Source organism: Pseudorca crassidens, chromosome 1 (genome assembly GCF_039906515.1).
Source record: "Pseudorca crassidens isolate mPseCra1 chromosome 1, mPseCra1.hap1, whole genome shotgun sequence".
In the NCBI taxonomy this organism is placed as follows: domain Eukaryota; kingdom Metazoa; phylum Chordata; class Mammalia; order Artiodactyla; family Delphinidae; genus Pseudorca; species Pseudorca crassidens.
In genome coordinates this window covers 179,307,135-179,322,893 of record NC_090296.1, presented here as the reverse complement: position 1 = coordinate 179,322,893, position 15,759 = coordinate 179,307,135, and the positions used below count along the sequence as shown (strand labels likewise).

Below are 15,759 nucleotides of genomic sequence, written 5' to 3'. Positions count from 1 at the left end.
GGAAAGTCAGCTCCAAGTGTGAATCTCTGAGCAGATGCCTTTAAGAGCATCACAAGCTAATTCACAGTTACTTTAGGAAACTTTTGAAGAAAACCCGTCTCATTTCCTCTTGGAAAAACAGGGTTGCACACATATACCTGGGGGGTTGGGGTACTTGCTTTTGCTTCAGCAAAGTCTAACAGCTTCTCTTGCTGCTGAGGAGGGGAGACCCAGCCAGAAAGCAGATGAATCTTTTATCTCCTCTCTTTGAAAGACTACAGCAGTTTCTTGCCACTTCACAGTAGTGTGCGGGCCAGGGTATTGCCTTAAAATCACAGAGGGTAGCTTCCTTCAGAAAAGGAGAGGCCGGGGAAGAGCCACAGTGGTCGCGACAGGAAGAAATGGCTGCCCCTGGGGCTCCTGGTCTTACCTTCGAGGTGTGGGTGATGGAACCAGTCCTGCCCAGCACGTGAGAGCTGGCTTATTCCCACTGGAGCTGCATCCCTGGTGCCTCAGGTCACAGGGGGACTTTCTACGAAGAGCTACCCTGGAAGGGTTTTGTGCAGACAGCTGGAGCAGAGATGTAGCCCGACTTCCTCTGTCTTTAGCGCCATCTTTGGCTGCTCAGCTGCTGCCTCTTCCCCTAAAGAGCATCCTGTCTCCTGCTGGGGATTCCTCCCGCCAGCAGGGAGCGCTGCGGTGCCCCCCTGCAGGGCTCTTCCTTGCTTGACCGCTGCATCCGCTCCTTGGAGGGGGATGAGAATTGGATTTAAAGAAGTTTGACCCAAAGGTGCCGCCTGATTGGGCTGGAAGTAATACTGAGGTGTGGTTAGTTGGTTGGGCAGTCAACCTCCTGATAATTAGTTACTACCTTAGTTAGTTACTACCTGTAGCTTCTGAGCTTTACATATAGCTCACCAATGCCGACCTCTGTTGGATTCCACAACTGTTGGTTGCTGCCAGCTAACTGAGAAAGGCTCAGGAAAGACTGGACTCCCCTGTTGAAGACTCATAGATGGTAGGGTCTCATTACTAAGGGTGTGGTCTTGGACCAGCAGCACCTGTGCCTCTTGGGAACTTGTTAGCAATTTAGAATCTCAGGGCCCATCCCAGGCCTATTGAATTGTAATCTTCGCTTTAAGGGTATGCCCAGGTGTGTCATATGACCAGTTAACTTAAAGAACCCCTGCAGGAGGGGACGCCCTAGCATCTCAGACCACGGATGGTTCTCTTTCAGTGCAAGCATTTTAGCTGTATCCCTCTCTACTGTACCTTGTTTTTTGCTCCACAAGGTCACAAGTGCCACTCAGCACACTGATTGGAACTAGGATAGGACTTATAATTTCACAATGCCTGCTTTACCACAAGGCCCTTTGGTTAGTGTAAGGTTTGTCACATGTAATAGGCTTGGATTTTTAAGACAATCACTAAGAGGTCTGGATGTTTATTCCCAAGTGCTTTTCCTCCCTCGAGGGGAGTGTTTTCATGGTGGCTTAGCTGTGGTCGAGGACTGCAGTTGCAAGGTTGCCTAATTCCTTGCCTGTCGACTGATGAGATATGTCTCCTACATGTATTTACTATTGCTTAACAGACATAGATGCCACTTGAAATAATAAAATACAAATCCAGTTTTTACAGCTTTGTTGAGGTATAATTGGTTTACAAAGAACCGCACATATTTAGTGTGTACAATTTGATGAGTTTGGACATATGCAAAACAACCGTGATGCCATCACTACAATCAAGGCAATAGAGAGACCCAGTACCTCCCAGGGTTTCCTTATGACCTTTTGGTTTTGTTCGTTTTAGTTTTGGTTTGGTAAGAACACTTACTATGAGATCTACTCTCTTACCAAATTGTGACATGCACAAGATTGTATTGTAAACCATAGGCATGATGTGCATGGCAGATCTCTAGATAGAATATATTCATCCAGCATAACTGAAACTTTATACATACTGAATAACAACTCTCCATTTCCCAGGCTCCCAAGCCCCTGGAAACCACTGCTGTAGTCTCTTCTATGATTTTGACTATTTTAGATACTCTATACAAGTAGAATCAAACAGTGTTTTTCCTTCTGAGACGGGCTTATTTCACTTAACATAATGTCCTTCTGGTTCATCCATGTTGTCACAAATGGCATGGCTTCCTTCTTTTCTAAGGCTGAATAATATTCCATTGAATGTAATACCACTTTTTTTTTTTTGAAAATTCATTTTTAAAAGCTATTTGCACTATCTTTTCTTAGTCAATTCTACTTGCTAGTGTGCTGAGGTTCATGAAACTGGGCCACATTGTTTGGGGACCATTGCTCTAGTGGTCTGAAGCCCCAAGCTCCCTGAAGTGTCTTAATCAAAAGAAAGACATTAGTACCTATTTCCTTTCAGCTGTGAGTTTTCAAAAAATTTAAGTTTTTTTTTAAGAGTTAAATATAAACATTGACCTATTGTTCTACCAAAAAATAGGGTCTTTGGGGGAACTGTTCATACCTGGATTATGGTTATATATTTGTGTAACATGATTTAGTGGGGTACAGGGTCTTTGGCAGGAAGGGTAACAAATCTGACACCATGTTGTATCTGTTTCTTTCACTTTAATCTCTATATTCTATTGCTTTTGCTACAAGGTCATCACTAAAGGGATGTTGCCTTTAGCTTAAAGTATACACAATGGCCCATCTCCAGGAACCCCGCCTCCCATGCCTGAGCTTAACTAAAATAACTTTGTTTAGCTTCCAGGAAACATACTGACCTGGCCCACCTGCCGGTGGCTGAAGGAAAGAAGATATTAACACTTCCCCTCCAGTGCATGGCCGAAACCAGGAAATAGCTGCAACAACTTAAGGCCTTTTTAATTTACTTCCCCACCTCCCCACTTTGCTCTATAAAAGAAACTAGCATCCAAACCCAGGTGAGATGGTTCTTTGGGACACTAGTCCACCATCTTGGTCTGCTGGCTTTTGAAATAAAGTCGCTGTTCCTTGCCCCCACAACTTGTCTCTCAGTTTATTGGCCTGTCATGTGGCGAGCAGCACAAGGTTGGGCTCAGTAACATGGTAACACCACCTTCAGTCTTTTAAGTTTCCAATTTAGATTTGGTCAAGTCCTCAATTACAAGCCCTCCAACAATAGATGTCTTCCATTTAGATCTACATATTTTTGCATTGCAACTTTTTCAGTTACAACAGATCTTAGAGACCAAGAATTTAGACAAACTAGACTTGGAATTGGACTTTCAAATTGCTGTATTACAAAAACAAAAAACCTACTAAATTACATTAATGTGACAAAGATAATGTGTTCAGCTGACAAGAGTTTGTCTTGATCTTGTTCTTTTAATTTTCTTCCCCTGTGTATATTTTATATGTTCATCTGTAGGTATAATATTACATGCCTATAATTTCCAAATATATATTCATATATTAGGAATGCTTGCATGATCAAAAACATTTATCAAAAGGGTACAGAATCAAAACTGTTTGGAGATCAGTGAACTAGATTAATGATCTCTTGCTGTCTTTTGTCAACAGATGGATCAGAAAAGTCCTTTTATTGCCATTCTTTAAAGCCAGAATCATGCTACCACATTCTCTAGGCCTGAGTCATCCTTGTTAACATTCATATTTGAGCTTGTTCATTTAACACCAGACTTGGAAAGAACTGACAGGAAGTGTGGGTTTCAAAACCATTATAACAATTCTAACTCATGCTCTTTCTTGCCTCTGGGCTGGGCTCCAAAGCTAGAAGAGCCTGAAATTCACAGATTCAACTGAGACTCTTTCCCATGTTTCTCAGGAAGCAAAAAGGGTAAGCTGGACATGGCAACACCCTTTTCTAGGCAAAGAGCAAAACCCAAAGAGAGGCGTTGGCCCCCAGCACAATTATAACACGGGGATTCAGTGATGTATGGGTGTCAGAGGGTTCTAGAGCTGGAAGCTACCTTGGGTACCCATCATGGTGTAAGTGAAGACAGAAGGCAAAGGTCAGAATGATTCACCCAAGATTACACAGGTTGTTAAGAGGCACATCCAGGACCATGACCAAGTCTTTGGATTCCATCTGGGCTCTCGGACTCTATAATATCCCCTCAGGGTTGATGTGGGATGGGGGGATGCCAGGAGGAACATGGAGAATTGTTGCCCTCTGATGAGACACGGCCAGATAATGTCTGGCGTCCGGCGATCTCAGTCAGTGTTTTAACAGCCATCTCCCAGGCATGTGGCTCAGCACACCTGTGTGGGGTCCATCGTGAGAGGACCGTGGGGGGCTCCCACTGGGAAAGGTCCCTCTGCACAGCCCTGCCCCTGGAGAGGAGAAAGCTTACCTGCTGCTTCTTCAACACTGGATGATGGACTCACAGCTCCAGCTCTTCTGACCATGCCTCCACCTCCAACACACACCGAGCGGCGGAGGAGAAATGGGGGGGGGGGTGGAACCTTGAGGAGGGCAGAGGTCTGCGGTGTGTCACTCATGGCTGTATCCTCAGTGCTAGGACATGCCTGGCACACAGGAGGCACTCGGGAAATTTTTGTTGAGTGAAAAAGGCCTCACCCGAGAGGGTGGGACAGGACAAGTGAGAGGACTGAGTTTTCAGCCCTGACCATGCTGGGCTTGTGGGTGGCCACAGAGGTGAGAGCTGGGAGTCCAGCCTGGAGACTAGGTCAGGAAGGACCCAAGAGACATCCCAGTCAGCCTCCCTCTCTTACACTTTGACCTGGTCGTGTTATACTGCCTGCCAGCCCAGGAGACCCCTCAGGCCCAACTGTGCCCCTTACACAACTCACGTCCTCCCTCTAAGTCTCAGTTCTCTCGTGTACGAGGCAGAGATCAGGACCATTCCCACTCACCTCACAGGCTATTGTGAGGACTGAATGGTAATTCACCGTCAAGTGCTTCAGTCACCGTGAACCCCTCTGCACATGCGCGTTGGTGTTAGAGAGAAGGGACCACTGGTGGATTTTGCCCCAGAGCACGTTCCTGCTTATCTTCAGGTGAAGCGGAGCCACTTGAACTGGTCCAGAGGAAGAGCCCCTTCCAGCCAGTCTCTGTGCCCAGGTTTAACCTCAGTCATGAGGACCAGCCGCTGTGGGCATGGCTTCATTTCCCACCTCCACAGGAAGCATCAGAACTCCTGAGCTCTTTAAGAAGGACCACGTTGACACCGACTGGTAGATGGGGTGCACCTGTGGATTTGAGGCATTTGGCCAAAGCTTACTTTTTTTCTCTGAAGAGTTAAAAACGTCTCCTCAGGACACAGGAAATGCTGTGTCTTGAAGCTTGCAGCTTTCCCAGGGCAGTTTGCTAATGCTTTGGTATTTTGTGCTGCATTCTTACAGCAAATAGAAGATTTTAAAGACATGCATGTCATTTTGAGAACATCTTGGTTCTTTCCAGCATCCAGGGGCTCTCTCCCCACACTGCCTCTCCCTCAGCATGTGGACTTGGGTCATGAATCACAGTCTAGCCTCACCCTCTCTCTCCGGTCAGCAAGGGTGGCTGAGTGGTCCCGAGTGTGCTGACAGAGGGACAATGCTGTGGGGTGCCCCCTGCGGTCCCCACGTCCCGGTAGTCACGGCTACGGGTAGTCCTCACTTCTAATGAATAGAATACGGCAGGAGCAGTGGGGCACCATTTCCAAGATTAGGTTACAAACAGATTGTGGTTTCCATGCTGGGTACTTTCGTGTTGTCTCTCTGCCTGTCTCTCCCTCTAGCACCACTCACATTGTCAGCAGTCCTAGAAGAGGCCCACTGGTATGACCAGGAATAAAGCCTTCAGTCCATGAGCGCACCTTTTCCCCAGCGATCCTGGTGCAGTTGGCCTGGACATCAGCATTTCTGAAATGTTCCCCAGGTGATTCGAATGTGCAGGCAGGCATGGCAGAAGCTGCTTAGGGTCCCTGGGATCCCTAAGGGTCCCTGCTTAGGGTCCCTGCTTAGGGTCCCAGGGATCCGCGGCAGTGGCACCACCTGGGAGCTTGTTAGAAACACAGCAGCTCTGGCCTCACCACGGACCTGCTGACTCAGAATCTGCATTTTAGCAAGATCCCCGGGAGAAGGAGTGAGAAGCCCTGGGATGCAGCTATTGGAGCAGTGGCAGCCTGGGGACTGTTTGCCGGGAGCACAGCTGAGGGAGCAGGGCTCCCCTTTAGGGCAGTCTGACTTACCTGAGCCAGAAGTGATGCGAAGTCCTCCCCAGTCACGGTGCCCTTGAGACATTCCTTCACTGTAGGGATTACCATCCAGATACGAGACAATTTGTTTAAAAGACTCACCCCAGAGTAAGCTTTCTCTCCTCCCCCAGGGGTGCCCTGTGACAAGCACCTTGTGCTAGGTGGGTACAAAAGCCAGCGGCTTTCCAGGTTCTTGCTGGGGAACCGCTGGTCCTCGTTAGAGGGGTCGGTCAGGACGCGCTTCTGCATGATTACAGCCGGGTTGGCTGGTGGCGCGGCATCCCGTGTGTTTTTCTCCACGAGCTGATGTAAAACAGCCTGACTCAGCAAGGCCCACAGAAATGAATCCTGATGCCCTCAAGACAAATATCATGCTGAAGCTAAAACAATGTTATAGGGAGGGGGAAGAAGTGGCCTGAGATGTAGGAAAGAGAAAAAGGGTTCATAAGTTGACCAAGAACTGCGTTTTTCTGGCCCACTGAGTCTTTCTGGACAGAGTCCGTGCTTGCTGGTGGAAACATATTAGGAAGATGAGCTCATGATAAACACAGTTCCTCCCGGGAGAGGCTGGAAGAGAACCAGAGATCTGAGACACTGTCTTGAAAATAAATCAGAGGTTTTGAAGGCAATCTGGAGAAGAGTAGATGACAAGGAAGCCTCGTGTCAGGGATGAAACTCCGTGTGTATGAACAGAACTTTCCAGAGATATTAATCAGAGAAAGAGAAGAGACTAATCTAAAACAAAACACAAAACAAAAACCTGGCAGTGTTAGGACTACTGTCTGCATCTCTGATTCCAGATCAAATCCAGCTTCTGTGCCATTCCTCCTGAGACATGGAATAACAGAACAGCAGAAAACACATGGGCTGATAACACAGTAATGTCTGGGTTCTCTCTGCCGTTCCTCATTTATTGAACTATGTGTAAGGCTAGGCCGAGCTGCTAAGAGAAATTTCTCTTGGAGATGTAGAATGGAGCTTAGGAATAGTGATGTCCCAAAATGTTAACTGATTTGATTGTGTCATTCAACTCAGTAATGATCAGGGGCCCCCAGTTACTTACTAAGTAAATGAAATCCAGATGGTGTAGTTTGGAATTCATAAAATTCCAAACTACATAAAATTACGAGAGGTAATACAGCGGGAGGACCTTTGGTGTTGGTCCAGCTGAGTTTGAAACTCTGCTGCCAGTGGGTAAATCACTGAATCTTTCTGAACCCATTTAGGCAATAAGGGCACCTTCCTTGTTGAGCTAATGGTTAAATGAAACATTGAATGGAATTCACTTAGCACAGTACCTAGAACACAGCAAACGGCTAATCCATGACATGATTAGTAGCAGCAGTTATCGTTGCTGACAATAATACGGCTATGGTTCTTTTCTGGGTGGACAGTTATCTATGCAGGAAGGCTTTTGTTTAATTCTTGGCTCCCTGAATGTGTTACGGCCAATGATAGATAATCCCAAGAGAATGTGTCAGACCAAAATTTATCTGAAAAATATAAGAAATGTGGGGTGAATTTCAATGCCTGTTGAACTTTGTTTGAGCCCCAGGGAGGTTTGGTGAATGTCTAAAGGATAGAGGTGCTGGCCTGGTCACTGTGACTGGAGCTCAGTCAAAAGTTCAGGTTTGACCTTAACATTTCAACTCTAAGGCCCTGATAAACCCCAGCTTTCTATTAGGAGCAGTTTTACACTTCTGTGCATCTGCTTTGGCTACATTTTCGGCCACAGTGGGGGAGACCTCTCTTTAATGACTCCACAAATAGTTTTCAGAAGTGGTTAGCTTACTAAAGTTCTTTTGTTCCGTAAAGTCTGCATTAAGTGTCACCTATGCACCCACTGAATGATCCCTTTGTCATGATATACTTCCTAACTAGGGTCTGGGTTGAGAGAAGCCTTGTCAGCTAAGAAAGGACTAGTCATCAGGTATCAGGTGTTTCTTTGGGGCTCACTTATTTCCACTAAGGCCCATGCTGTTTTCACTTGATATTGGCTGTGTGGGATAGCGTTAATTCTACATTTCTACAACCCACGTCCAATTCGTTTTTTCCCCTCTACACAACAACTTACTATTTGGATTGGAGGAATTGTCTGGTGATCAGATCCAATCCCCACAATATATTTGATGAGCTATGAGCTGTAAGCACCCCCAACCAAAAAAAAAAAAGACACTATTCACTCTTCTGATTGAAACAGACAGGACCCTATGGTCCTTGTCCCCCACGTCCTCTGCCTGCATTTTGTTTGTAGAAAAACTTTAGCCAAAAAATAAGTTTAATCAGAGAAGTGAGAAAATGCAGAAACAAAGGAAGACAATCAAAGGAGACCAAATAATAATAGTTTAATCATTAAGCAAAGTCAAGGACCTTTGGTTCCTCCTCAAGGGCTATATTCTGAGCCATATCCTGTGAGCTGTCTTGTAGATACTGAAAACCCCACCAGGTGGAAGAAGTTAACTACACGATGACCAGACTGTAGCCATGACGTAAGCTGCCACAATTCTGAGAAATGGCCTCAAGAAATGGGAACAAACTGACCTTGGAACTGAAGACTAACTGTACCTAAAACAATCAAGATGATGCTCGTCAGACCACTGATGACCAATGTCAAGATGACGGTCAGAGCTGACTGTGCTGTTTCTACACGTAGCCCCCTCCCTCTGCCTGTAAAAGCTCTTGCCCCCCGACTGTCTGGGGCGGGGAGGTGTGGGAGTCGGGCTTTGGACAGGCGTCCCCTCCCCCCGCAACCCGGGTGCCAGCACCCAAAATGAAGCAAACTGTCCTTGCCACCAACCTTGCCTCTTTATTGGCTTTTGAGCGATGAGCAGCTGGACCCCACTTTTGGTAACATGATCAGCGAAGAATCTTCCTTTGGGCATCGAGAATTCCAAGTGCTACTCAGAGACGTTTTCCTGGAAATCAGTGTTGGCTTTTCCTCCAAACAACTCAAGAATATCTAGTTAACGTGATCTGGGTTTCTGGGTCTGCCTCTAGCCACCTTCTGCAGTGGCAAGGAAAAGGGCGGGGAGCCTGAGCGCCCACCACAAACCTCAATGCCACAATGTGCACGCCCTGCCCCCATCCCTGGCATCCCTGCCCATCGGGCTGGTGATAAGGTATTTAGGGGACTTTATGAGTTTCCAGGGGCTCAATTCAAACTCCTTCCTTCAAACCCAAACTTCAGAGAGAGGAGGAAAGAGCGAGCTGTTGAAACACCCCAGTCTTGCTTCTCATGGAGGAAACAAACCACATACATATGAAGATGATTAATTGTCTTTATTGGAGGAAAACAAGAAGTCATCAATCTCATTGTCATTATGATAGAAATCTTGATATGTGTACATGATTGTCAAGGCAGAGAATCATTTGCTACACAGGCCCGTTAACAATTTTGCAGTGCCGCAAACCTACGTGGGGTAAATTTCTTGCAGAGTTTATTACATGCATGGAATAAATGCACCGTTTCCCTTCTTTTGGACAAGCATGGTTTTATGGAAAAATCAAACCAATTGCAAGCCTGGTAATACTAGACACAGGGACATTCCTGGGTTCGACGTCATAAGCTTTTGGAAAACGTGCTCACTGTTGGGAGAGCTGCAAGAAGGACTATGACATTATGTGTGGTGACCAGAGCCAATTTAGAAATTGTTCCAAATTCTATGCTGGACAGAATGTACCTTTCATGTCTTCCAACCTGATTGTGGGGCTAAGAGAAATGTCCTCTGAAACATGCCGCCTGTCTTGCAAAACAAAGATGCTGCGAGGTTGCAGCATTTTTGTCGCTGTCAAAATGTTTTTGTTTTTGTAAAATGTCCAAACGGCTGCCAGTCCTGCCCCAGCGCTCCTCTTCCCTCAAGTGCAAGGCTACCGTGAGGGCCCAGGAACCTCAGTCTGTCCAGATGAAGGTTTTCCTTTGAGAAGTAATTTATCTAGTGTTTGGGGCTTTTGAGTCCCTGGTCATACCTTATCCCTATGACTAAAGCCTCAAACACTCCTTTCATTTTCTTTTTTCCTGTCCATAAGAAAAAATCACCTTGAAGTAAACTAAGTTGGTAAATCATCAGAAGACATAATCATTGTATGAGAAGTTTTCTGGAGACCAAAAGATTCAAAATGGATGTGGCGAATGCAGAAGCGGCATTGGTACAAAGGGGGAAATGCAATAGTTAGTCCCTTTGGTGTAGAGAGATTCAGACACCGAGAAGCCATTCCACACTTTGTCCACGAAACCAGACCTGGCAGCCACATGCTGTGGGGCTGGCCGCCAAATGCACAGCCTTTGGACTTCCAGAAGCAGAGACCCCCGGAGTCACAAGCCCAGCTGCTCCTGCTGCAGGTGGCAGGGAAGGCGGGAAGGGCTGATGTTCCTTGCTGTCTGATTCGGCGCAGAGCAGGAGGCGGGCCAGGCCGTGGCCAGCACGCAGGGCCCACTTCACAGTGGGGCTGGGCTCCTGTGCCCATGCTCAGGCTGCAGATCACGATGCACTGGGACCATGACGAAGGGTGGGGCTGAAGGGGGCTTGGGCCTCTATCTTCCTCTTTCTCCTCCCTGCCTGCTGTCCAGTGTAGAGGTTTCCAAGCTATCTCATCTGCAGACTAGTTTTCTTGGCATCTCTGTGAATTAAGTCCCCCTTTTAGAAATCTGCCCAATTTACCTTTCCTATCACAACATTTTCAATTCTGAAAACCAAAGGACTGGAACACTCTTTGGCCAATGTCAGGTACACCCGAAGCCCCAACCTACAGCCAGCCCCCTGCCCCCCCGCAAAGAGTTGTGGGTTACATACAGGTATATACATTTTTCTTTAAACAAACTGAACAGTGTTTGGTCTGGAATGTGTTTAAGGAAAAGGCCAACTCTGCAGAGTGTGAGTGGACAGAATGGGAAGCAGTATTGTTTCAGAAGAACATGCAAAGGTTTCGTGCATCGGTTGAATCGGAGGACTTTCATTCCTTTTGCCAGAAGTGACTGTGCAACCCTGGGAAAGAGTACATCTTATTTCTGTTTATGGAAATGGGAGGAGCTGCTCTTTGCTGCACTCTGCTGTTCCTTCTCACATCCAGAGGAAACCCAGCAGTGAGCTTGTGGAAATCATATGAAGTCATGAGTGTTGCAGGCAAAGCACAGAGGCCATACCCTCCTTCTCCTGCCCTCAGCCCTGGAGTGATGGTTCCAGGGTGGCTTCTCCAGGGTGAAGAATCAACACAAGCCCAGGCTCTGGGTGGGCCAGGGGGCCACGGTGGCCAAAGCCTTAAAATACAGAGTTATCTCCCCTGGGATACGGTCTTTTCTTTCTGTTTAAAATTGCTCACAAAATGTCAAACCCCAGGGCGTTCATCAGATTAAGCTGTCATTCCTCCAGAGAGAGGGTCAATCCCCCTTTTCAGGAGGGGTCACTTGGGTTCCCTCCCTTTGTCCCTGGTGTTTTTGGCCTTCGTTCTAAAGGGGGGAGGTCCTCCTCTCCCGATCACAATTCACCCAGGATCTGCTGGACGCCAAGGGAGACAAATGAACAGGATGAGGTTAGTGACGGGCAGGTAAACTGAGTCTGGGGCGCCAAATGCCAAATGCCTTTCTTCACCGGCTCATGCTCCCTAAGTGCCAGAGCCTTGCCTGGTTAACCCCAAGCCTGACTGCCCAGTTCCCTGGACGCTATGCTAAGAGCTGGCTGGAGAGCTGGGACCTTCTCAAAGGTCTGTTGGGGCCACATGCGGGTGCACGCTGTCTGTTTCAGACAAATGCTAGCCTCCCTGATGGCCTCACGGATGAGATGAAGACCAGGGAAGTGAACGGGGACAGACAGGCAGCTGAGTCCAAGACCATTTGAGGACACTCTTTCAAATGACAGAAACAATCCACTTGCTGTGAGGAGGTGAAGAGACCAAGCTGGGGGGCGGGGAGGTTGGAAGGCAGACTGTGCTGAAGTCCATGGTCCACCATTAGCCTCAGCTGCACACAGTGGCCTCCAGGGGCTGTGTAAGCTGGGGGCCCATATGAAATGCTCAGCTTCATCGGTGGAATTTGACATCAGTGAGGGTCCTAGGACTTTGCCACTCCACTTGGCAGGCGTTACCAAAAGGCACATTCTGAGCTCTCTTCCCATGTTGTCATAAAGTGTAAATAATACTAAATACGGCTGAAAGAACCTCCATTCTTTTACCACTAAGGCTCTCTCAACAGAGCGTAAGTTCTACACGGGAGTTATCAGTATTTTCTCCTCCTCCTAAAACAATGGGAATACACGCATCCAGACAGTAGAGACTCACTTGATGTCAAGTTCAACAGGGTCTACTTTTGGGCTGAAACAGTCACCATCTCCTGACGTGTTACAGGCCAACCATGGCCAAGAGCAGACCCCCAACTGCAAAAAGGGGGTCCAGCCCATCTCTCAGCTCTTCTGCACTTTCCAGGTAAGACATACTTTCAAACTAATTGCATAGAACATGCACCCCACACATCAGCTCCAGAAAATAATTTATCATCAATAAATTTGGCTTCAGATGTTGCTTTCCAAGTGCAAATGACCGCATATAGCACACAGTACAAGGAGCTGATAACTATTCAGGCACACGTTCGAAGTATCAAAGTCAGGCAAATTATCACCCCTCCTCCAAAACATCTAGTTCCTTGTTTTCTTTTTTTTGTTTTTGTTTTTTTTGGCCATGCCATGAGGCACGTGGGATCTTAGTTCCCCGACCAGGGATCGAACCCATGCCCCCTGCATTGGAAGCACAGAGTCTTTACCACTGGACGGCCAGGGAAGTCCCTAGTTCCTTGTTTTCTTATACTGTCTAAACTTGAATCTTCCATTACACTTGTTGGTAAGCAACATTCTAATAAACCCCTGGGAGAGATGCCTCAGTTTTCTGTTATTGTTTATAATATTCTTGCTACTGTCCTCCAATTCAGGTACCACTTGCTTCTTAACCGGGTCTACTGTCGTTTTATAGACATTTCCAGGCTTTTTACAAATTTTGAAGAGTAATAGCTTGATTTTCACTCTGGACGCTGGTGTGGCAGACACCAAGCGGGAATCCTGTCAAGGGGCTGAGTGCCTAGGACACGGTGGACACGGGGTAGACCAGATGCCTGTCTTTCCGGCTGCTCTCCTGCACACCTGCACTGCCCTCCTACAGGAGGCAGAATGGAGTGCTGAGCCTCATAACACTGTGTGTGTGATGGGGGGCATTACTGAACATTCGGCCTGGACCTAGGCCAAGGTGCAGAAGTGACGAAGATGGCATGGCCTACAGGATCCACTGTGTCTGGTCAACTGTGGGAGAAGGGCATGAGGACAACAACCAGGAAAGTCACTGGACCATCAGGCAGGTGAACAGGGACCCACTGCGGGCTCAAGGCTGACTGTGCGACGCAGACTCAAGGTATCACGTGGGCACAAGGGCCGGGGGGGGGGGGTCTTCTGCAAAGTGGGCATTTGGAGCCACCTGCTCGCCTCTTCAAGACAGCATCCTCGAAGCCTCCTGGAGAAGTGCTTTTCCCTGGGTTTCTGTACTCACTCTATCCTGCACACCAATCCACCACGTGGGTGGACAATGTGGCCCAGTGGTCCCCGGACGTTGCTGGTTTTAAAGTCCTACATCCTAGGAAATCCTTCAGTCCTGGGCAAACTGGGACCTTTGGTGACCCCACCATCACAGGTCTTTGGTTTGGGGATTCCCTTGGTCAGAAGGATGGCTTTCAGCGCTGGCTGGGCCTGGCTGGGGTGGTCTCTGGCCGTCACTGCAGTGGCCACTGTCCTGCTCTCCTTAACCAACCCAGATAAATGGAGTCTTTTCCAAGGCCATTTCCCTCTCCTCCCTTCTGGATCAGCATCTAAGAACAGCGTAAACATTTGCAGAAACAACTGGTGTAAGCTGGAGGCCATTTTCAGTTGTAAGATTAGAAATGCATTTTTAAAAAACAGAGAGATTAATTTTAAAACTGCATAGCTGAGAGCAGGGCTTCCACGCTGTCACTCCCCTTGTGAGAAACGAGAGCTGTGTGGGAAATTCACTCCAAACAAAATGGCATTGTGCTCCTTCGGCCAGGGAGGCTCTTAGATCTTTGCTGGGGGAGCGGGGGCCCTCTCCTTCACAGCAAGTCTATCCTTTCGTCTTGGGAGAGCAGGCTTCTTCATTTCTGACCACTGATGGCAAGAGGCCCCAGGGTCTCCAGCTGGAGAGGGCTTTGCTGCAGGAGCTGCCGGGCAAGGTTTTCTGCAGGTTCCCTCCCACGGTGCCCGCACCCCCGGGGAGAAGACAGGCTGCAGAAGGGCTGAGTTGTCTTCTCAGAAAACTGCCCCTCCGAGGAAGAAGGGGAGAGAAGGAGAAGGAAGTGAAGTAAAGTGCACTCTTCACCTCGGAAACAGATTCTTGATCGATCCTCTTATTAGAATTTTAAAAAGTACTTTTAAATCCCCTTCGGAAGAAAAAAAAAATCTCTTAAAGGTTAACATAAAATTCTACTACTGACAAGCAAAAGGTACAGGGCACAGAAGTAAGAAGTATAGCTCAAAAGGACATATTTCTTAAAAGGAAAAAAAAAACCCTAATGCACAATATTTACCGATACTTAAATAATCCAGTTGAAACCTTTTTTTGTTACGAATGAAAAAATACAACATAGACGGTTACCTCTACTGAGAAGATCGGAAACGACAGGGCTGAGGGAGAGGAACTGAGAAAGTCCATTCTGTTAGGGCTTTGCAGACTCGTATGTACAGCACCAGATCCTATCAAATCCGCTCCCTTGAGCCAGTACACTTCGTGAGAAATGAACACTTCAGAATTGCAGTATAAAATATGGCCGTAAAAAACTTCTGCCTTCCAGTCCTGTGCAGGGAGGTGCACCGTGCAAGGTGGGATGGCTCTGGAGTGGCTGGTGGCGCTGGTGGCCCCTGGGGGCCCCCTTCCCTGGCCTCACCCCCTGGGCCCCACCTGTAGGGCCGGTCACTTGCTTCCAGAGTGCACTGTCGTCACAGTGGTGGGCCTCGGTCTCCGATCCGCTCCCATTCCTGAGACCCCTGATGAAGAGGACATGAAACTACAGAGCGTGGAGGGTGCCAGACCTGCAGGGGGACAGCAGACACAAGAAGTTCAAAGCTTCAGAAGGATCTACTCACTCCCTCTTCCCGCTGCAAGGGTTTGTCGCGGGGGACAAACTTTTATGCACCTGACTCCAGATTTTTCCCTATCCACGGGAAAACATTTGCAGTGTGTCCAAATTCTTCTTAGACCCAGGTCTTCCCTCCTTGTTTCATTATAATAATGATAACTGCTTTGTATTTGGGTACAACATGGTTTAGCCACCATAGTATGATGGGTTCCATTTACTGAGCACTTACTACATACTAGGCATTGGGCTAGGTACTGAATATATACCGTCCTCATAAGAACTGTTTATTTCTTACAATGGCGGTGAGAAGCAGGGATTTTAAGAGCGAATAAAGGATGTGATACCCCCTTCTGACCCCAGCTTGGTGTGTGGTCTGGACTCTTGGCTAAGAAGCGTTTGTGACATGGGGCACATTGAAACGGGGCTGCTGATTGAGTCCTGTGTGAATTCGGCAGCCCCCTGGCCTAGAAAAATTCTTCACGGGCTG

The 15,759-nt window shown here is 47.6% G+C and overlaps 1 protein-coding gene across 5 annotated transcripts in view; it reads right to left on the bottom strand.

Annotated features, from left to right (window-relative positions):
* Window positions 1–9,414: 9,414 nt before the first annotated feature.
* The window catches only part of CAMK1D (calcium/calmodulin dependent protein kinase ID), a 417,102-nt gene continuing 410,757 nt past the window's right edge, over window positions 9,415–15,759 (bottom strand). For all 5 annotated transcript variants that reach the window (XM_067701413.1, XM_067701414.1, XM_067701417.1 and 2 more), the window contains exon 11: window positions 9,415–15,225. In XM_067701413.1, the coding sequence (XP_067557514.1) occupies window positions 15,107–15,225 (119 nt within the window). In that variant the 3' untranslated portion in view covers window positions 9,415–15,106. The remainder of the gene's footprint in view (window positions 15,226–15,759) is intronic.